Raw genomic sequence first — 22,089 nt, forward strand, 5'->3', positions numbered from 1 at the left:
CCTGGGAGAAAGGGGGTAGCGCATGACGCGATAAATCAAGAAGGCACGATCTAATCTGTGTTGTCGGAACGGCAGTCGCGCTGACGGTTTGAATGAGGAAGTTGCTAAGGCTCAACGAAAAGATGAGAGACTCTACGCGCACCACAGATCTTCGAAAAGTGTCAGTCGCAACGTTAGATTGAGGTTTTACTTAGCCTTGTGCTTCAAACTCCCGGGCGACCCTCTCACTCTCTGCCTCTCCAACCCATTGACAGACTCTCTCGCCCACATCACCGATCAGTTTCTCATATCTGTCGTCATTTGGATCTGGAAAGAAAAGGCCACAGTGCGCTTCGACAAGATCGACGTCTTTCATCAGCACACGAACCCAAGTGGGATCTCTGATACCGGAGCCGTCCTTGGGTGGAAGAGTACAGAATGTGCGATCCTTGAAAGGTTTCTGCTCTTCACCGGGAGTTCTCGTTTCTTGGGTCGATAGTACAGTAGACTGTGACTGCATGGAAGAATGATGCTTCGAAAGCGGCTCGATCGTGGAGTCTTCATCGTTCCAAGACTGATTCAGAGCAGCTCTCCACTCCTTGTGCGCATCCTTTTGCTCAGCTGCTAGCACATTCTCGTGGTCTGACTCTTTCCTCTCGATGGTCTTCTTGCGATCTTTCTCCTTGTTCTTGTCACCCTTGGCGACCTCTTTCTCGGCCTTCTTTCCCTCCTTGATTGCTTGTCGCTCACGCTTCTTCTCCAACTTTTCACGGTCTCGCAGTGCCTTTTCGCGATCCTTGACTGCCCGGGAGTACGATTTCAACACTCTGTCATACTCTTTCTCGGCCAACTTCCTAGACTCCTTGTCTGCGTAGAATGGTGGCTTTTCTGGTTTTGCAGGAGGATCGGGTATAGGCGGCAACTTCTGGAGGGCAGGTCCAAGAACTTCAAGCGATTCGTTTGGCGAGGCTGTGTCGATTTCTAGAAGCTGTTCGAGCTTTAGGGTACCATTCATTGTGTCGCCAGTTGAATGTGACGTAGACTGTGCAATCTCCATGTTCTCTGTTGCGTCGACCCAAGATTCAACGTCCGAAGAGTCACCGCCAATGTCGAACATGGGAGCAGGCTCTAGGTTGTCCATTGATATCCGTTCGTGGCTTCTTGCTGCTTCAAATTCTTTGATGTCGTCATCGGTCTCCGATATCTGGTCATCTCTTGGACTGAACTCTTCGGAAGATTTCTCATCGTGCTCATCAGTCGTTTTGTGATCTGCTTCAGAATTGGAAATTGTCAATGCGGGAGTCTCCATGGATGGTTCGGGTGATGTTGGCGTTTTTGGTTTCTTGGGCCGACCTGTGCTGGATGTGTAGTAGTTGACAAACCGCACTCTTGGTGGAGCGACAGAACTACCTATCACTGCTTTTCTGGTTCTCTCGCTTTGCTCTTCTAGCCCTCTGATTCGAGTATAGCGCATCTTGAGGCCGCTGTAATCCGCCATGGCACCTCCGAATTCTAGATGGGACTTGACCAGTTGCTTGGTAGCCGTTCTCAGATCACCAGAGTGCTTGTTGAGGAAGTACCAAGCTCCTTCCCAGCCTTTCCTAGCTGGAAGATGTACATCGTTCTTGAAGGCTGGATTGTAGTTTGGGTCGAGTTGAGAAGGTGAAAACATACTCTGGGGACTCTTGATGCTGGCCGTGGAAGTGCTCGCGGATGGTCTGTCGTTGAAATAATCTCCACAAGTTTGCATGCTTGAAACAGATGGCGTTTCGTCACCATTGGGAGGCGATTTGGCAGGGGCAGGGCTGAAGATGCTGGCCAAACCAACCTTGACGACTCTGGGATGCATACCCAAGAATGGTACGTCGAAGTTGACCGTGCCGATCAGACGGTGGCGTAGTGATCCATCGGCGAGGGATGGAATCAAGGCTACTTCGGCGCAAAGCAAGCCACCCATACTGTGACCCAGTAGGATCACATCTGTGGTTGGCCCTTCGTGTGGACGCAGCCTGAGAAGGAGTCAACTGTGTCCAGACTGGGAACATTGTTTTATGTCTTACCAGCGACTGAAGTCATCTCGTGCAAAGTCAATCTTCTTTTTCGATCTGTACCTTGGATAGATCTTTGTGTGGACGGTATGCGTTTCTGAGAGTAGAGCAGCTACAAGACTATGTACGTGAGCAGGGAAGCTTTGAAAACTGGTTTCGTTTCCCATGAATCCATGGATGAAGACCAAGAGCAACTTTCTCCTGTCACCTTGTTCATCCGATGGTGAAGGAAGCAATGATTGTGTTGACCTCGACCTTGGGTCATTGTGAGAAAGCGAGGGATAACTATTCCCAAACGACTCGGCCGCGACAGACTCGTAGGAAGGCGGGGGCAAGTCGTCGTGCTCATAGTCTTCTGCTAAAAGAAGGTCTGCGCCAGATGGCTGCCTGGGAGGTAATGGTGGAGGTCCACCAGTCCTCTGATGGCTGCTTTCTTTTGACATGCCGAGTGAAGCTGTTCTAGAAGCTAGCAGACTCTGATGTCAAACATGCGCCTAGTCTTTTGGTGTAGTCACGGGGTAGTTGCGGCTCAGGAGGTGTTGTTTGGAGATGGCATCAGTGATCACGGGCGGTGAGGATGGTTGTGACGTCGGGTAAAGCGGGAGCTTGAATCTCTAGCGTACTTTTTTCAGGTTCAACGGAACTATTTTCCGGAATTAGAATCAGATAGATAGGCCCTTAGAGTTCTTCGGCAATTTCCTATATCGAGTGCCCAGCCGTCGTGATATCGATTTTTGAATGTGAGGATACGAGACGTAGCACAAGTTCCGAGTGGCAGGATTCGCTGCAGAACTTAGAAGCAACCGTCGCGCGAGGGCGCCATTGTGCGCACGCGATGATGCCATAATAAGCAAAGGTCCCTTGCGTGTTCAAGTAGTGGAAACTTGAAACGAGAACAACCACATCTCCCTTACAGCTGCAGCGCGCAGGGCCTTTGTTGCAGCATCTGGGCGGGGTTTCGACGTCAGACGGCGACTCGCATGTTGACTAGGCCACAGAAAAAGATGCAAGTGGAGCAGAACCAAGGGCAAAATAGCCACGACTTGCGGCAGTACCTGCAGGGATAGTGATGGATCATGGGAGCAGAGACGATCGAGCCATGAGCACTGAGCATGCGTACGCGAGCCACAAAGGAAACGAGATAGCCGCGGGAGACGACATGGCCTCTTGAGCAAATCGAATGGAGGATTGGACGATGGAGCATGTCCGCAATCTCGCTGGCTTGCGCAACCCTAGCAAACGAACCCATGTCGCAAGCCATGTCCTGGGCAGCGGAGATTTGGGCTGGAATAGCAGAAGTGGACCATGTTTGGCGGCGGCGGCGGCGGGACCGTTTGAAAGCCAGAGGGTCTTGGTGAGAGTCGTGCAAGCTTGAAGCACAGGCTTCCTTCTGCTTTCTGCCGCTTCTTCGCTCTGCTTGCCGTCTGTCGTCGGAGACTTTCAAGTCAGACGTCGACGTCGTTGCTGTTGTTTTTTCTGTTCACCACGTCTTTGCCCTACCACCCAACCGCGCTCTCACCACCCTGGACTTTTCCTCTCATCTTTTCGTGCACCTTTGCTGTCATTTCTCGACGACCCGACTGCTGGCTGGTGACTGATCCCGCTCAAGCGGCGAGGTCTCTCTAGTCGTCGTTACATAGGCAGTAAATTCCAATACTTGTAGACGACGCCAAAGAATATCATCAAAAGAAGCCGACTTGCGCCCGCGCTGTCTGTCTTCTGCTTTTCTCCAAGCACAAAGCGTACAGACTCTTGCCTGATGGTCTTTTGAGCTTGTGCCAAGCATCACGTTCACACTGTAAGACGCTGCCCTCGACTGTTTCTGCTGTTCGCTGGCGTTCACCAACAAACGCGTACTGACATGGCTCCACAGAGGCGGTTTGCTGGTTTGATTACCAGCGTCCATTCGTTTTCCCAGCCCTCGACAAGCAGACGACTGTTTATCTCGAAAGCCTGTCCGCTTGTTTGGTTTTGTTCTCGACCACAAGACACAATCGACCTCAAATTACCCAATCCGGCTCTTTGATAGTAGCCATCTCGTACTCGTAGAGTCCAGTCTGGACCGGACCCTACCACTGTCGTTCCTGTCAAGCGCATTCACTGCACTCATTTCCTATATCGATAACCGCCCGAAAGCATGGAGCGCCTCTTCAAACGGCGCAAATTGACCACGTCGGCTGCCACTGAAGCCGCCCCGCCTCCGACTGCCTTTTCACACGGCTTGCAAGATGTCCGCTCTGTCAAACGAGTAGAGGAAGTCCATGTACACATAAGGAACCATAGTCCTGGCCGGAGTGGTGTCCAGCGCGCCGAAGAGCTGCACCAACGGCTGCACAAACGCCAAACGCCTCTTCTCAACGGCACTGTCGAATCCACAACGTCTTCGCTGTCTTCGTCCACTTTGACAACTGACGCCGAATCCTCGCTTCCTGCGACTTCTCTCGACTCTGTCACCGATCTTCCCTTGACCTCTGTCCTGGAAACCTTGTCGTCCTTGTCCGCCTACTCTTCGACCCTCGCAGGTATCTCGCCGTCAATTGCAGTCGCCAGTCCTTCTTCGACCGACACAGGCTCATCCTTGGACGTAACAACAACCGACGCTCTGTCAACAACAGAAGCTGCGCCCACCTCGACAGCTTTGGATCCTTCATCGGCCATCCCAGCAACTGGCTCTTCACCGACTTCGACAGCCACAGATACAACACCTACCTCGACAATTTCCGACACATCCTTGGCCGTCATATCGACAGACGCACCATCTACTACCACATCATCTATCGCAGTACTCCCTCTAGCTGGCTATTCTGGGCCCGGCACCGCAGATTCGGCTCTACCCACAAACACATCCCCAGACACAGCTGTATCGACTGGCATACAATCAACTGCCGATTCGACACCCACTTCAACTTCGCTCGATTCGTCTGCCGCAAACATCATCACCTCGGCTGCTGCGATAACTGAATCATTGGAATTATCTCTATCAGGCGCGATCGGGACTGGCGCAACGACAACTCCTGAAACCTCCGTGGACCAGAGCTTTCCTGAGCCATCATCCTTGGCTTCGTATGCTTCTGTGCTCAACACGGTCGCTTCAGCCATCCCTACCAGCATTGCTTCTGGTATAACCTTGCCTGGCGTGGCTGGAACCGCGCCTGCCTCTTTGGCTACCTCCGCCGACATCCTGCCACAGACCACCACTACATCCGACGATGGAAATTCAACCCTGACCTCTTCTGGTTTGCTCACAACAGCTGTACCTGAATCTGCTATCACTTCAAACCTAGCCTCACTCTCAGCATATGAGTCAAGCTTCATGGTCAGCTCAGCCTCCGCCAACCAGTCAATGGTTGCCACTGTTGACCCAGTGCTTGGATCACTTGTTTCAGTCAGCGGTTCTCTTACTGCGTCGCTCAATCCGACAGGCGGCACTGTCACTGCCACAACGAGCTTGCCGAGTAGCGCCGTCGCTATCTCAACAGGCTCGACGGATGGTTCTGCTGGTCCATCCATCATCTCCTACACTTCATCTGGCGTTCCGCTTGTTAGCACCATATTCCCTACCGGATCGAACTCGACCATCACTCGCTCAAGCTCATCGCAAGCCGGTGCTTCTGGTGGTGTCGTTTTTTCTGGATCAAGTTCTGCTACTGTCTCTCAATCAAGCATCTTGTCACCATCTTTTGCTAGGAACTTGACGACATCTGCAACGATCATCTCCAGTCCTTCCACGACTTACACCTCATTTACTACCTTTCAACGCAATAGCGTCACCATTTCATCTGCCAATCGATCTGCAACGACTAGCTCCACTCCTCTGGCCGCTGTATTGGGCTTCTTTACTGCGTCTTCTTCCACTGTTGAAACACTGTCTGACGGTTCTCTTTCCACCGTGGCTCTTGTTGCGCAAGCTTTCGCTACCACTCTTTCCAATGGTCAAACAACTACTTCGTATGGTTCTTTCAAACCAATCACATCTTCTGCCTCGGGCTATGCTACTTTGAGTGACAGCTCAGATGTTTCCTCTGCCTCTGTCGCCCTCTCGTCTCAGAACGCTGACATTAGCTCTCGACTTAGCTCACTCAACGCTGCTGCATCGACTGCTACCGGATCAGCCAGGAGCTCATACTCCTCCCAGGCGGTCGTTCTTCAAAGCTCTGCATCAGTGGCTTTACAGTCGGCTAGTAGCGCTCTAAGCAGTGCCGCATCACGCATCTCCTCAGAAGCCTTATCTACATCCGCTGTCGCATCGTCCTCGGGCGATAGTTCTTTCCCCTCTTCCAGTGCCGCTCAGAGTTCTGATGCTAGCGTTATTGGCGGTTCCGCAACAGCCACCGCTCCCAGCTCAGCGACCAGCTCCGCATCCTCGAACAACAACAGCGATGATACCCCGCCTCCTTCTGTGCTCGCAGGCGGCATTGTGGGCGGCGTTGCTGGACTTGCTGTTTTGGTTTTGACCGCCATGATCTTCCTGCGCTGGTACCGAAAGCGCATGGCCAGCATGAATTCGTTGACTGGAGCCGAAGCTGCTATCGGAAGTGGTGGCGCTGGAGGCATGTCCGAGCGCGGCGGCCGAACAGCTCCCGTGTTAGCGCCACTTCTGGGAGGGGTTTTCAAAAATAGAAAATCCCGAGCCGTCGAAGAGACTACTGGAGAACGAGGCTTCCAACGCATCAGCGGTCGCAAACTGCCTAGTGCTTTCTCAGCCGGCATGACTTCTGCTCCTCGACCCATGCTCATGCCGTCTGCTTTTGACAGCGATCGTAACATGAGCACTACTTCGGTGTATCGCGATAGCACTTACTATGGCGCAGGCGGCTCGCCTTTCGAAGATCCCGACAATGAAATCGGCACCAACGAAACCATTATGCCTGGACCAGCCCGGCAAGCAAGAGTTCATCCTCCTTATGCCATGAGTCCGACCAGTGCATTGTCCGAAAATACCTCGCCTACCAGTCCAACCTTTCCCATCCAGGGATACAGGCTGACACCTGAAGCTGGACAAAATGCTCCTCTCATGAACTCGCATGGTATGGCCCGCAGAAGCGTCACTCCTGCCACGATGTCAAGCTTCGACGGAAGCAGAGGGAGCAGGTTCACTGAAGAGGTCTGATCGCACATTCAGTGACTATCCATTTTCCATGCATACCAAAATCATTGTACGTTCCTTTTTCTGTCATGCTTAGTCTGACAGCGGGATGGAGTTCGAGACTCTCCCTCTCACATCATTGCGAAAACTTTTTGGCTCGTCTCTTCTCTTCTTCTACTCTACCTTTTACTTCACTTCTTCTCATCCCTTCTTCTGTTTGTCCTTCTGGAAGCTCGATACCCCCTTTTTTGTAACCTTATGTAATGTGTGTATAGTGGTCATGAGACTTTTGAGGCATGACCGGAAAAGAATTCAATTCATGTTCGACATTTGAAATATGCTCACTCTTGCTTGCCTTGTTATTGTATCTCGTTTTGTCGAGCAATGGCTTGAATCGAATAAGGTATGCAAAACTAAAGCTACCAAGGGAAATATGCATGGTAAACAACACCTACCATTCCTCATGGAGAACGACCAGATTATAGCTATATGCGCTACAGACCTTAGCACATGGAGAGAGAGCAGATAGTCCTGACCACGAGCAAGAAAAATGCAAAACATACAGTAGCAGGGATTCCCACGTGGTCACCCACCGTAGTACTAATCTGCCGTTCAACTGCTTATGTATGGCAGAGCGGACGGGATGCCCAGTTTTCAGCTGACTGTGGCCGTATGTGCTCAGCTTCTCAAACTCTTCAAATATAACTACAGCTCAAGAAAAGGCACTAGGATCAATTCCCACATCGTCGCATCATCCGTGTATCGGTGAGAACGTCGGCTTCTCATCCTTGGACTTGTTGCGCAGTGTATTGGCCGAAGGAGCATTGCCACGATACGAAATCGTCTTGTGGAACCTCTCGTTTACTTGCTCCGGTTCTATATCACAAAGCATGCCCCCTCTAATTACTGCGCACGTAATTGAATCACATCCATCTTTCAACATCAAAGCTTCCAGCAAAACCTCATGAGGAGAGGAACAACCGTGTTTCGCGCTGTCTCTCGCTGGTCTCGGGTGGTAGCGCTCACATCGATATTCGATATATGACAGTTTTCTCGCAGATTCTCCATCGTCATCATAATCCCAGCGTCCGAAAACCGTTCTGAGGCATCCACCCAAAGGAACGACGCGCCTGTACTCCTCACACCAGCAGCAACAGCTCTGTGCTATTTTTTCACATCTGGCGGCGAAGCCTTCTGAACCAATACGTCGCAGCGATCTTAAGCACTGGATAATAAGACGACCAGCATTGTCGACTACATCATCGCTGCTGTTGCCACATCCATTGGAGCGTATGTGATAGCGGCACGCATTCGGGATCGAACCAGCCAGTACAAACACAAGCATCAAGGCCCGTGTAACAACAAAATCAGTTTGCCGCTTTTGAAGATTTCCTTCTGGGATTTGTTCATGCCAAGTTTGATGTGCTACCCGGAGATCGGGCACACCAAAAGCGGAGAGGCCTGAATAGCTGAACCACCCGATTCAAAGACCTCCAGCACATTGTGAATGAGGGACCAAGGGCTACCTGCCATATCATGCCACTTTTCTCCGTTTGTCCGCAACCAGCGGGACTGAACACTCTTAGAACGACTAATGGAGGGAGTGGATTCAAGGTCTACACTGTGTCCCATCTTCTTGCTCCCGTGACAAGAGCTTGTCTATCGCGCCGCCAGATACTATCGACTCCATGCATAGGACCTTAATGGGTCTCATTTCCTGGAAAGCCCGTTCCAGTCACAAGATTTCGTTCTGACAGTCCGTCAGTCTGCAGGTGACTAGGGACAGAATGTCGGAAGATGATGGATGAGAGTCCCCGGAGCGATGTGAAAGAACTACGGAAAAGACATTGCGAGTCGTTTCAACGCGGACTGCATATGGCTTACAGCCGTCGTGTTCGCCTACTATCTTGATCAACCACGCTGCCATGGCTGGTCAGGCGTAGATTCAAAGCTCAGTTCAGGTAATCTTGGAGCCACATAGGGTACTGCCTATATTCCTCTGCCTTATCTCCTGTACCCAATTCACCACGTCTTTCCAGACCCGCCGATCATGCAAATCTTCATTACTTTCGGATTGCATTGCAGCCACAATCTCGGTAGTCAGGTTCATCGGCGGCACCTCTGCACTCTCATCATCCTTCATACTATCTCGTCTTGGAAAGTATCTCAACCTGGAACCTGGGATGGCATAGATCAACATCGCGAAGCACAAAGCCCTTTGCCTCCACACTTACGACATGCGTGGCTCCTGACATCGTTTGCACCACCGCGAAAGGAATCTTGCGCATGAACACCGCTGCGAGGACTAGAGTTGCGACCTAGCAATCGATGGCAACGAGCTCTTCATCTGCCATCACATCTGTATGATGCTGCTTCCTGTTTCATCGCCGATGAGTATTACCCTGGACTCGTCTCCACGGACGGCCCTCTAGACAAGCTTTAAGAGTGCGATGGTCTCGTCCGTCGCGTGGTGAAAACTTGCTGTCAAGTTAACATAACAATCACTGCCACCACGATCCAGGAGGCTAGTTCAGCCTTCAAGACCGCTGAGATTAGTGTTTCCTCGCCGATCACGTATGCACTCTCTCCATTCGATTCGGTCGCAGAGATCTGGGAGACGACATGACATTAGAGAGCCTCAACAGTCTGCAAGCCTATCAAGTTCCTTATTGCAAGGAGGGCATTACTCACGAGCACGAATCTTATGATCCTGGGCTACATCGCCTGGCCGTGTTGTATACGAAGACAGGCGCAGGTCATTCAATATACCTCGGCTCAGTCATGCGGACTTCGTTCCAACAGAACTAGTAGGCTCACCCTTATGGCCGATCCCTGCACTGCTGTTGGATACCGACATGGTCATTTCTAGAGTCTTGATTGGCAAGTGACCTGGGCAGCACCTGTAATTCAACCGCCGCTCGAGTGTGGGCTTTGTTCCGAATCGCGTCATGGCAGACATGACATATCGCCGGCCTAATGGAGTTGCGTTTTGGCATTTAAACTCTGCGTTACGTCGAGACACCTTCCAATCAAAAGCATTCAAACTCTAATAGCCCCGTGGCCCAGGACTATTCCAGTTTGTCTGGGGCTGTAATTCCGGGGAAGTCTGGGGTCATGCGGGGCTTTGAGAAATACCTAGGTGTAAGGGAGCAAAGTTCATTAAAGCATGACCATGCCTGGAGACGCCGACTTACCCAAGAAGGCGAGATCTTCAGACTGATCTTCGTTGTTGTGCCATAACGTCTTGTACATGGCGCAAATGCAGAGAGTGCCGAGGTGCGATGCTATGCGCGATCACTCACAACACCTCAAAGTTTTCTTCCAACGTTGCAGTTGGCCTGCGAAGCGTTCCCTTTCAACCCATGAGCACTGCAGATCTATACCAATTTTCGCCATCACGACCCGCGTCGGAAGTGCCATAGTATCAGCAAGACAGGATGTGAAGGCGTATAAAGGCAGGGGCAGATTGCCTGGTGGATTCCATTTCCTTCCTTCCAAGATCATCTCGACATATTCTTACATCAGTTGATCATGTCCAACACTCTCAAAGTCTTGTTCGGCCTTGCGCCTCTTGCGGCAGCTTTCCCTGCTAGCGTTCTGGAAGCTGTCAAGTTCCATCCAGGTCTCCAGGCTCGTGCCAACGAGATTCTTCAAGAGAGACAAGCTGGTGCCGCTGCTGCTCAGGCCATTTTCGAGCCAATTCCCCTGTTCAACGCGGCGGAGCAGTATGTCAATATCAGTGCTGGCAGCGGACATGAATATCAGGCACCAGGACCGAACGATCTGCGCGGTCCTTGTCCTGGGTAAGGCTCACGTTTGATGCTTACTCTCTGTCGTGTAGTAACATTGTGTACAGATTGAACGCGTTTGCAAACCACAACTTCCTGCCACACAATGGCTATGCTACCATCCAACAATTCATCGACACCACCGCGGAAGTTGTGGGCATGGGCACTGACCTCGCCGCCTTCCTCGCAGTCCTGGGTGCCGCTGTCGACGGCGATGGATTGTCGTGGTCGATTGGAGGTACGCCAGGCCCAGGTGTTGGTGGACCCCTTTCTGGTCTAGGCAACGGCATCTCTGGCTCGCACAACAAGTGAGTAAACTCATCATCACTGTCAAGATGATTTGCAATGCTGAACAAACCAGGTATGAGGGTGATGCCTCGCCGACACGCCCCGATCTGTACGAAGCGGGCAACGACTACAAGACTGTCGCCAGACAATTTGAGCAACTCATCAGCATGTCACCCGGCGGCCAGGTGACCCTTGATAGTCTTACTGCGTTCCGCTCAGTAAGATTCGACACCCAGATTGGTGAGTAACTACATGAATCTGCAACCACCTCTGAATACACAAACAGATGCTGACGATACACCCTCTCACGGCAGCCAACAACCCTTACTTCTTCAACGGTCCATTCACTGGCGTGTTGGTGCAGCCCGCAGCGTAAGTAACGTCGACTTCCTGTAACTGATTTGTACTGAAATTTTCTCCGACAGTTACACGTTCATCTACCGCTTCATGGCGAACCACTCGGCTGAAGCCCCATACGGCGATCTGAGCTACAGCACGATTGCTTCCTGGTTTGGCATGACCGGCTCACCGGGCTCGTACGTGGCCAACCAAGGTCAGGAGAGGATTCCCGACAACTGGGTAAGTTTAAACAAACAGGTGAACAATGAAATCTGGAACCAAATCTCACCACTGTTTTTAGTACAAACGCGCACTCGCATACCCTTACTCGATCCCCTATTTCCAACAAGACGTTTTGTCTGCTGCGGCTCTCCACGTAAGTACATTTGGCAATTTCCCAATCATTCGGGAACTATCTGCTAACACATTTTCTTCTCTCGAATGCAGCCCAAATTCCTCAACATTGGTGGAAACACCGGCACAACCAACTCCTTCACCGGCGTCGATGTCGACAACCTCACCGGGGGCATCTTCAACGCTGCAGACTTGCTCAAGGGCAACAATGCAGCTTGCTTCGCTTACCAGTTCGCTGCTCAGGCCAAGCCCGATATTGCGCTCAGCGTGTTCAACCTGGTGAACCAGGCATTGGGAAGTGTTTTGAGCGTTCTGGGCTGCCCGCAGTTGCAGCACATTGATGATGCTCAGTTGGAAATGTTCCCTGGATACCAGAAGAGCACGCAGGCTGGTATTACCAAGTAGAGGTTGAAGGGGGAGAATTGATGGATCAACAGTTGGAGACGATGTGAATTATGACAATAGTGATGACTGCAATCTCCGAAATGATGATTACTCCTTTCCCGCGACTATCCTCTTCTTGACCCATGGCGTAATTACTTACTCTACTGACTCTGGGCATCGGTGTTGTAGCAAAAAGAACAAGAATTTATAGCAATAAGGATTCCTCGGGTGTCTAGTCTCCATCTGACTGCAGTCCCAAGTGCTTCGAGAGAACGAGAGAAACAAGCACTGAAAAGAGGATATCACAGAGTGAAAGCTGCTTTACGATGCAAAAGGAGAAGATGGCCGGGGCTCGAGAAGAAACTTCGTCTCAGCGGACGAAAGAAAAGAAGCGCGAATATATGTCTATCGTGATAGAATCGATATATGGACAGCGAAAAGAAGAAACCGGAAGGTCTATCAGGTCTAGACAAGAACAAGGAAGAGTCTGTCAAGTTCAGACAAGAACATACAGAGGACGTGGTAGCTCCTCGAACGCTGGGGCGGTCTTGTGCTTGAGGCCTACGTAGGCCTCGCGACGGGCTGGACTGCCCTTGGTGACTGACCACGTCTCCAAGCCGTAATAAGTCGCGATAGAATGTACAAGCCAGCGTCTAATCAGTGTCAGCAAAAAACTGCCGCTATTGAAAGCTGAAGCAGATACATACCCGAATGCAGCATTATGGTCATCAGCAAGACTCTCGAGGATCATGCGCTCCCTTGCTAGATCCTCACTGCTGATGCTCGTACTGCTATCGTCGCTAACCACGCTCTTGGAGCGCTTGCGATCATCGCTCATTGCGCCATTACGACCGACAAACACAATCTCCTCGTCTTCGCTGTCGCCATCGACCAGGCCGTCCTCAGCCATCTGGCGCTCCTTGGACGACCATTGCCGTACGAAACTTCTAACCTCCTCTTCAAGGTCGCGCAGCATGTTCTTCGCACCGCGACCCTTCTTGAGCTTCTCGCGCAGCTCACGCGGTACTCGGGCTGCAGCCTGCTCTTCCTTGGATCCGTGTGCGCGTGTGTCGCCAACGTTGTTGGCACGACGAGTAGTCACCTTGGCCTGAGCCTTGGCCTTGTACTCTGCATCCCACAACGGGGCGAGGAAGTACGGAACGCTGTGGATAGGGTACGTAGGACGGACCTCCCAATCGCTAGGGAGAGGAGGTTGAGCGTAAGGGTTGCTGAGCAGACGATCGTTCTCCCATCTCTGTCTGCGACGACTGCCCTCTTTGCCCTTGAGCAAGGCTTCGCGGCGTTTCAAGCTGTCGCGGCGGACGGGCGCTTGTCTCTTGTATACAGTGTGGACTTCTTGCTTTGATCGCGGTTGAGCAGTGGCCATGGCATTGGCGGCAGCGAGAGCATCGTCGTCCAGCGGAATCTCTATCGTGACGTTGGCGCGGGGTCTGGGAGGGGTCGGCGTCGAGATGGATGCGGCCTGCAGCGCCTCGGCGGCCTGTTCGACTGTCCACGCCTCGATATCGATGCCGGTGGGCGCTGCGGTGACGGGGTCGTGCGAGATGGCCATGCTGAAGAGTGTAAAGTGAGCGAAAGAGGGGATGCGAGGACAATCAACGAGAGTGCAGCGGAAGAAGGACGAAGAGGGCCAGGCAACAAGGAGAAAGCAATCATCATCATTGATCGCTCCCACTCGCCACTGACCAATCGAATCTCCCCGCACTCGCACACGCCTTAGCGCCGATCTATCCGATGTCTTTATCTCGTTTCCCTTGTCCGTTCCGTTATCGTCCTGCTTTCGGCAAAATCACAAGACTATCACAATACTGTCCATGTCTTGCACAAACCGCACATGCTTCTGCGCCGAAGCATAGAATCCAAGATCGAGGCTCGCAGCACAGATGCTCAGCAAAAGCAAAATATGGAGTAGCTGGGAATCGAACCCAGAACCTTCTCCACTCAGTAATGCTCAGAAGAGCAATGCTAAGAAGATGTCATACCACTAGACCACAACCCCAGTTCTTGAAGCACTTGCGCCTGTAGCCAAATATATCCTCTCTAAGCGTTGTTGAGGCCTGCCTGGTTATCGCATCGTGATCTAACCCTCAGTCTGCCAACCCTCACCACACACAGCCACCTCCACCACAAACACCATGCCACGAGGAAGCGAATACAGCGACGAAAAGCGCGCAGCAGCGCTAATCATGTTCCTCATCTTCAAAGCCTCCCACAGCGACGTAGAAGCAAAAACCGGCGTCTCCAAAACCGCCATCCGCCAACTCTCCTCGCGAGCACACAAAGCCGGCGTGGACAGGACAAGCATAGAAGAGTTGATTGTCTTTGCGCGCACGAAACCCAGAAAGGGGAGGCCGAGGAAGGATGCTGCTGCGAAAACGGACAAGGCAGCAACAGAAAAGACACAGGCACAGGCACAGACACAGACGCGGCAGGAAGAGGAGACAACATCACAGCAAGCGCTTGAAGGTCATGCGATGGTAGCGAACCAGGAACCTCTGGAACCGCCAGCACATGTGATAGCTGCAGCCAACGCTCGAGCAGCCGACGGCGAGAACTTGTTCGAGATCATCAACACTTGGAACCACCGCAAGAATGAGGCGATAAACGCGTCCTATGCTGCCATCGCAAGGGAGCAAGCATGAGCAAGATACCATGTTTGAGAGCATCTACTTCGCCTGCTTTCTCATAGCTGTATACTACTTCTCTGGTCTGTCACAAGGACGACATGACCTATGGCGGCTCAACTACTTAGAGCAGGGTGGTGCCGCTAGCAAGTTCCGTCACCATTGTCGACGATATAACGACATCACGAATCAAAATCATGCCTCTATAATATCATCATATCATCTCTTGACGTCTAAACTGTCCACTTGGTGAGCACTTGTATCAACATCGAACCTCGTTGGCAGCATATGCTCAAACGAGACCCCATGTAGAAGCTCGACTCGGATTGGGCCAAGATCTTGCACAAAGCAAGGTAAACACGATGATTTGTAACAGAATACTGAAAGTTACAGTGCTCTATACAAACATATCTGCATGTGAGATACCATGACTGCATCAGGCAACTATCGGACAATGACTTGTTGATGGCGCTGTTTTGAGATCAGGAGACGCCTGGATCATTACGGACAGGGTGGCCAGCCTCAGCAAGACGTACTTGGGGACAACACCAAGCACCAATTCCACACTGACAATGACGATTTTCGTAGAATGCTCATTTTGAATTGCCATTATATATCATAAACAAAGAAATCTATGCACCATGCGAGAATGAATAAGTTATATCCTCTCACCCTCGAGGATAGGTCTAGCTTCCTCGCTCTTCCACCAACTGACACCCTCCTTGCCAGGGTACTCGAACTTGTCCATACTCTCAGGCTTCATCTCGACACTGTATCCAGGCTCGGTGGGGGTAGTGTAGTAACCATCCTTGATGACACTGGGGTTGAAGAAGTGCTCGTGCAAGTGGTCGACGTACTCGAGCACACTGAGCTTACCACTGACAACAACGTAGTCGATGGTACTCAAGTGTTGAGTGTACTCAGGAAGACCAACACCACCAGAGTGAGGAACGATCGGTACACCGAACTTCTTTGCGATGAGGAGGACAGCGAGGACCTCGTTGACACCACCCATGCGGCAAGCATCGATCTGGCAGACATCGATGGCACCCTGTTGCAGGAGCTGCTTGAAGATGACACGGTTCTGGCACATCTCGCCAGTAGCGACACCAATGCCATAAGGCTTGAGTGCCTCGCGGATAGCCTTGTGGCCGAAGACATCGTCAGGGCTGGTAGGCTCCTCGATGAACCAAGGCTTGAACTCAGCAAGCTGCTTCATGTACTCAATGGCCTCCGGGACGGACCAGACCTGGTTGGCATCAACCATGAGGAAGTTGCCCTTGTCGTAACCAATGACCTCTCTGGCGATGCTCAATCTCTCCTTGTCTTCGGCGACGCTGGTTCCGACCTTGAGCTTGAAGTGTTTGTAACCGGCGTTGAGAGTCTCTTGCAGCAGGCCCTTCATCTTGTCCTTGCCGTAGCCCAACCAACCAGCACTGGTGGTGTAGGCAGGCACAGCTCTGTTGGCCTCGGCGTGCTTGATACGCTCAGCCTTGCCCGACTCCTCCTTCTTCAGCATCTCAATGGCTTCCTCTTTGGTGATGGCATCGGTGATGTATCTGAAGTCAATGCATGAGACAAACTCCTCAGGAGACATGTCAGCAACGATTCTCCAGACGGGCTTGTTGAGGGTCTTGGCCCACAGGTCCCAGATGGCGTTAACGACAGCACCGAGAGCAAGGTGAATGACACCCTTCTCAGGGCCAATCCATCTCAATTGACTGTCCGAGACGAGGTATCTCCAGGTCTTACCCCAGTCGGAGACCAGGTCCTCGAGCTTCTTACCCTCGACACGGGCGGCAAGGAGGGAGATGGCCTGGCAGACAATCTCGTTGCCGCGACCGATTGTGAAAGTCTAACAGAGGTCAACACCTGTGTGTGGGGAAACTGGGGAGGTTTGGTGCGTGACTTACCATACCGTGACCGGAGAAGTCGGAATCGGTGTGAAGGATACAATAGGCGGCTGAGTAGTCGCCAGCAGCGTTCATGGCATCAGAGCCAGTCTTGTCAAGAGACGTCTACATTGATCGGATCAATTGCTGTTCTGGAGTGGAGAAGTTGGGTAGAAATGTTTACTCACAGGGAATCTAACGTCCCTCGTCGTGGCCTTTGTGATGGTAACCATGATGTGTGATATGTAGAGTATGAACAGAGAGTAGGGGAGAGGAGAGAAGAATGAATTGAGAGCACACGATGCCCCAACAGTGGGAAACGGACAGGTTTTGTGTAATGGCCAACCTCTCATCTACCGTCAGAGCGCCCCCACTAGTCCACCATAGTGGGGGCGGGTCTGGGGCTCCAGCTGGCGGGTTTGCGATAAACCTTTACCGCTATTGGTGCATAATTTAGGCTGGAGTTCTTCCGCGAGCTTTCAGTCGCCGAGAAGACGGACGTGCTGCAAAGGTTTCCCCGAAGCAGGGTCAGGCGTTGGAGAAGGTGCGGACTGCAACCACGTCCGAGGGTTCATGAGATCCTTGAGCACTGCTTATAACGACCTTGGTGAGCGTTGTCATTGGCTGAATGCCTTTATAATGCGAGAAAGTGGACTCGTACGCTACACCACGCCAACCGACGGATGTGATTTGAGTCTGTATGGCGGCCAGGGGACGTGGATCGTGTGATCACTATTACCCGGATGTCTTTTTTGGTGAAGTTAGATTGATGTCGCGCCGACTTCTGGAAGGAAATTGGCAAGTTAACAGGACTTGCAAACACAAAATCGCAGTTGCGGCCTCGTATTCTCAACTGTAGAGCTTGGAAGTAGGCGGAGAAGACCTGATAGAGCGACGGCCGCAAAGAAGGTTTTTGCTGAAAAGGGCTGTTCCGAAGACCGTCGAAGCAATTGCAGCTTGGTGATTTGCGTCTTTGCCATGGCATTGACTTGGATGAAAGCCATCTACCAGCCTTACAAAAGCATATTTACAGAACCTTTTGCCGGCCGTACTCGGAAAGCAAGAAGCAATATAGTTGGCGACAACCGTGATGAAATAATGCTAGGCCTCGACTCTGGAGGGTTTAGGAAATTGGCAAAGAGTGCAGATTGTGGGGAAAGTGGTTGTTTGATGTTGTTCGCGTGGCTTCAAAGGAGAAGCAACAGCAGCGGCAACAACGATCCCTGATCGATCTGACAGAGCCAATATGAGCGGGCGAATCTCTTTGCTGCTTCAGCTGTGCCTCGTCTTCTTCATTGCCTTGACGAGAGCAGCGACTCAAGAACCTCTAGTAGATGAGAAGCCTAGCTATCGCGTAGGGGATGCCATTCCGGTGACATGTCGTAGGTCCACCTTCTGTCTGCTCCATGCTTCCCTACTGACCTCCCCAAGTCAACAGGACGTCCGACACTGGCGAGCATGTACGAATCAGATACCTCAACGAACGATACATCCTACTGACATGGCATGACAGGTCACCGATGCCTCTGGACAACTCCAATATGTACCCTTTCCCACCTGCAATGAGACCGGACGGCCACTAGAGATCTACTTTGGTGTCGAAAAGGACATCAATTGCACCATCGACTTCATCTCGGATCCCATGTTCCATCTCCTCGAATTCTACGTCCACAACGACGCTCCCATGACCTGTCGCATTCCCACTCGCCCCTTCTCCGACTCCTACAAGGCCCCGAAAGAAGACGCCTCGGTCGAAGGCCAGGGCAGTCTGAGCGATGAATACATCCCTTTGATCATTGCTTTGACGGGAACACTCCAGCTCTCACATTTGCACGTCTCCTCACACCTCAACATGTTGCTACACGCGGCTCCCAAGTCCGTCTCGCCTGGTGTTATTGATGCTGCCACCGCATACTCCATTTCTACCCGTCCGCCGACCCGGATCGTCATTGGTGACGCTCTGCCATTCACATTTTCCATCCGCTGGTACTCTGGACAGCAACTGCCATCTGGCTGGTCCGGTGTCGGCGGCCACATCTACGCCAGCACTTTGATCTACTGTTTGTTGAGCGCTGGCGCCGCAGCTGCCATCTGCATTGTCTACTTCCGCGGCGTCGAACTTCCGAGAAGACTCAGAAATCATGGAAAGGATAGAATGACAGGTGGAATGGAGGGAGGCAGACTTGGCGGATATGGATACGCTGCTGGTACTAGCAGTTACGCCCTGGGTGCTACTGGAGGCAAGCGAGACTGAAGATTTGTATCATCTTGTTTATTTCTTGTACAATTGAATATAAAAGATACAGGTTACAACATGACACCAACTGTCAAACATTCATACACTTGAGAGAGTCCTCCCCGATCGTGGAAAGAAGATACATGAATAAGCAGCGGCAAGCTGAGAAGGAAGCCACCCTCGTCCCATCTGCCACTTCTCGTTTCTCGCAGCGTCAAGAAGCGGTGAGAGTCTATGAATATCTCACAGTGATCCCGGGACTGGAACATTTCCAGAGCAAATCAATCATACGAAAAATGCCCTCGAGTCCGAGTTAAGACAACTGACTGCCGTTGGCAAGAAGCACTTTCCAAGCCGAGAGGCGATGGCACTATGCTACGGACGTTGCCGCACCATCGCGATGCGTCAACGTGATCGAGTTTCTTAGATCTCTTGACCACTTACACGGCTACCAGCAGCGCCGCCTTGGTCCATCCGGTCCGTTTCTTGCATTACGAGTAATATCAGCAGCATGTCATCAGCTTGCGGGAAGCCATATCAAGGTGCAGCAATTGCCTCAACCAGAGGGAACATGCTTTTTGTTGGAAGGAAGAGGGGTATATGATCCTGTTGCAGCAGGGACTCGAGCCCTATGCATTGTACCATCATCTCTGACCGCGAAAGGCCAACGCGCTCTGTGGTTACGCGTTCGTCCAACGCAGTCATCAAGTGGATGTGTTCTTGCAAGTATTCGCGGCCAAGAAGTTGGTATAAAGTTATCTGCACGTGCTCATGAGACACTTGATTGATGATCAGCGACGATGACAACAAGGGACTGTCGATCGTCAGAAGAGAGGGCGCGTCGAGGCAACCGACGGCTTACCGCTGAAGGTCGAAGAGGGAGTTACACATACAGGACCCTCATCCTCTCGAGCCCCGACTCGACACTTCTCAACAAACTTACGGCTCGTTGCATACTTGCTCCGTATCTCCCGTCCGGACAGCGCTTCCCTCGAGGGAGCGCCTTCCAAGCCCCACGCAAGATGATCTTCTGATAGCCAGGTCAAGTGGCTGAGCGAGATAGAACAGGGGAGAGGAAAGACTTGAGAGATCGGCACTGTCGAAGGAGGCAGGTGAGCGTAAGGCCAGAGGAGTACGCAGAGGACCCGAGGGCATGGACGAGAGTCTGCGTCGGAAAGCATCGGGTCCATGGTACGCTGCCTTTCTTCAGCTTGCCTCCATGCGTCCTCTGACATACAGTTACTATTGAACTGCGATGCCTGTTATCGGTACTTTCCAACCACGATGACGGCAATGACGCGTAATCGATTGACAAACCTTTCCCTCTTCTGACCCTCCCAAGGGTGATGAAGACTTTGATACTCTTAAGCCTGTTGGCATCGGATTATGCTAGGCAAACGTGTGCGATGCAAACTGCTCAGGAACTGGATGGACAGGACAGTCTATCCAGACAGCGCTGACGAGTTATCCCCACATACATGTGAGGAAGTCACTGGATCATCGCAAAGACATGTCTCGAAGCTTGTGAAAGAGGTCAATAACCATCAAAGCTTTCCAAGCCACCACAGTGTGTGTGTGTGTGGTTGATCCCATGTTTTCTTTGAACATGCACAGGCCAGCAGTTCGTTTCAGAAGGGGCTGACGAGTCCGTGGAGACCGCTATAAGGCGACTGGTGTCATGGAAACAAGGCCATGATTGCGTTCTCGGTGTTGTGCAGAGCTAAAGAGTGCTTCCCGTGTTGCTCAGCGTCAGTTCGTGACACGGAAGCCTCAAATCTCCGTCGTGCACCGTGTCATGACTTCTGTCCACACGCTACATCTGGAGTGTGAGTATGGCATGAGCGTGGAGAAAGAAGGTCCGTTGGATATGCTTTGTTCTGTTCCGACACCGAGGTATAACTTTAGGGGAAGTGGGTCGATCGGATCACCTGGGTGTCGTTGCCAAGTGCCTTGCTCACTGGACAGCGCTGCGAACGATAACTGGCATCTTGACGAATTCCTGTTGTTCTTCCTGCAGATCCAACTACCAGGCCAGAATTGTTCATTGGGAGCGATACAACTGCAAGAGCATAGCACGTTCTAGTCAGGCTGTGCTGCGCCAGATCGTCGCAGCACAATCAAGTTATGCCCATGTATTGTGCATTAATGTTTCCCTGGTTGAGATGCTGCAGCTCGCCGCTCTATAGACCCTCGATCCGTGAGTCGCCCCGTGCGGATTTCGGACCGGCACGGGTTATGGCAGGTTTTTTTTTCCAGCCATATGCTCAACAAAGGAAGCTTCCCAATGAAGCCGCCGGATGTGCCTGAATCTATGGAGCCCCGCAGTAAGATGGATATAGCACGCACGTTGATCCTCGAGCTGTTCACGAGATCAGCGGCAAAGTGCTGCGGCAATGTTTGCCTGTAGCATCGAAATGTCCCCGACTCCGGCACGGACGCATGTACAGCTCGAGTACACTGGGCCTTTTCTTTGAAACGCTCCCAACACGCTGGAACCCATCGATATTGTCAATTTGGGTAAGAGCAGAACTTGACGAGTCATCCTGATTGCCGTGACAAATTGGCGTGTCGAGGCAATGGACCATCTGATCAACCAACATGTTAGATGCCAGGAAACTGTTTTGGCCTCTGATCCAGAATGCAGTGTTCAAGAGACATGCGCTCGACATTTGATGCTTTTCAACATGCAGAGTCGATTGGGCATCAGGATGTTTGGCGGAATAATATCATCTCTTGACGTTGAAGCCACACTTGCACAAGAAGCCATCTGATCGGCGCACGCTGATTGTCAGCAAAGAGTGTAGTCGTTGCATCACAAAGAACCACTCCATCAGATGCGAGTTAGCAGGGTAGTCGTCGTGTGAATGTCGAGTCACCAGATTGTCGCATTCATCGACAAGAATAGACCGCGGCCAGAGCTTGCCAATAGACCAGAGAGCGCTTCTTTGAAACAAAGAAATCTTTCCGACATTGATCCCTGAGCCGAAGCTCTTCTCGTAGCTACGGACGAAGCAATACTGACGGCACGAGACGAGACGAGTTGAGGCATG

The 22,089-nt window shown here is 51.8% G+C and overlaps 7 protein-coding genes across 7 annotated transcripts; 4 read left to right on the forward strand and 3 right to left on the reverse strand.

The window, feature by feature from the left end:
• Positions 1–190: 190 nt before the first annotated feature.
• M436DRAFT_45720 (uncharacterized protein) lies at positions 191–2,470 on the reverse strand (the record flags this gene model as incomplete). The annotated part of the gene is made up of 5 exons (XM_013572628.1): positions 191–976; positions 1,067–1,155; positions 1,201–1,663; positions 1,739–1,988; positions 2,040–2,470. The coding sequence occupies 5 exons, from the start codon at positions 2,468–2,470 to the stop codon at positions 191–193; spliced, it is 2,019 nt and encodes a 672-aa protein (XP_013428082.1).
• Positions 2,471–6,516: 4,046 nt separating this feature from the next.
• M436DRAFT_44809 (uncharacterized protein) lies at positions 6,517–7,137 on the forward strand (the record flags this gene model as incomplete). The annotated part of the gene is made up of 1 exon (XM_013572466.1): positions 6,517–7,137. The coding sequence occupies one exon, from the start codon at positions 6,517–6,519 to the stop codon at positions 7,135–7,137; it is 621 nt and encodes a 206-aa protein (XP_013427920.1).
• Positions 7,138–10,644: 3,507 nt separating this feature from the next.
• On the forward strand, positions 10,645–12,287 carry M436DRAFT_45627 (uncharacterized protein; the record flags this gene model as incomplete). The annotated part of the gene is made up of 7 exons (XM_013572613.1): positions 10,645–10,916; positions 10,970–11,090; positions 11,237–11,429; positions 11,504–11,561; positions 11,615–11,768; positions 11,830–11,904; positions 11,976–12,287. The coding sequence occupies 7 exons, from the start codon at positions 10,645–10,647 to the stop codon at positions 12,285–12,287; spliced, it is 1,185 nt and encodes a 394-aa protein (XP_013428067.1).
• A 475-nt stretch (positions 12,288–12,762) lies between these two features.
• Positions 12,763–13,839, reverse strand: M436DRAFT_45735 (uncharacterized protein; the record flags this gene model as incomplete). The annotated part of the gene is made up of 3 exons (XM_013572631.1): positions 12,763–12,919; positions 12,974–13,035; positions 13,075–13,839. 3 exons carry the CDS (start codon positions 13,837–13,839, stop codon positions 12,763–12,765), a joined length of 984 nt encoding a protein of 327 aa, XP_013428085.1.
• A 583-nt stretch (positions 13,840–14,422) lies between these two features.
• On the forward strand, positions 14,423–14,929 carry M436DRAFT_72140 (uncharacterized protein; the record flags this gene model as incomplete). Its single annotated transcript, XM_013572728.1, has 1 exon — positions 14,423–14,929. One exon carries the CDS (start codon positions 14,423–14,425, stop codon positions 14,927–14,929), a length of 507 nt encoding a protein of 168 aa, XP_013428182.1.
• Positions 14,930–15,569: 640 nt separating this feature from the next.
• On the reverse strand, positions 15,570–17,036 carry M436DRAFT_63099 (enolase C-terminal domain-like protein; the record flags this gene model as incomplete). Its single annotated transcript, XM_013572649.1, has 3 exons — positions 15,570–16,766; positions 16,825–16,929; positions 16,992–17,036. The coding sequence occupies 3 exons, from the start codon at positions 17,034–17,036 to the stop codon at positions 15,570–15,572; spliced, it is 1,347 nt and encodes a 448-aa protein (XP_013428103.1).
• Positions 17,037–18,049: 1,013 nt separating this feature from the next.
• M436DRAFT_44593 (uncharacterized protein) lies at positions 18,050–19,057 on the forward strand (the record flags this gene model as incomplete). Its single annotated transcript, XM_013572420.1, has 3 exons — positions 18,050–18,185; positions 18,235–18,263; positions 18,317–19,057. 3 exons carry the CDS (start codon positions 18,050–18,052, stop codon positions 19,055–19,057), a joined length of 906 nt encoding a protein of 301 aa, XP_013427874.1.
• Positions 19,058–22,089: the final 3,032 nt, after the last annotated feature.

Source organism: Aureobasidium namibiae, assembly GCF_000721765.1.
Source record: "Aureobasidium namibiae CBS 147.97 unplaced genomic scaffold scaffold_7, whole genome shotgun sequence".
Classification (NCBI taxonomy): domain Eukaryota; kingdom Fungi; phylum Ascomycota; class Dothideomycetes; order Dothideales; family Saccotheciaceae; genus Aureobasidium; species Aureobasidium namibiae.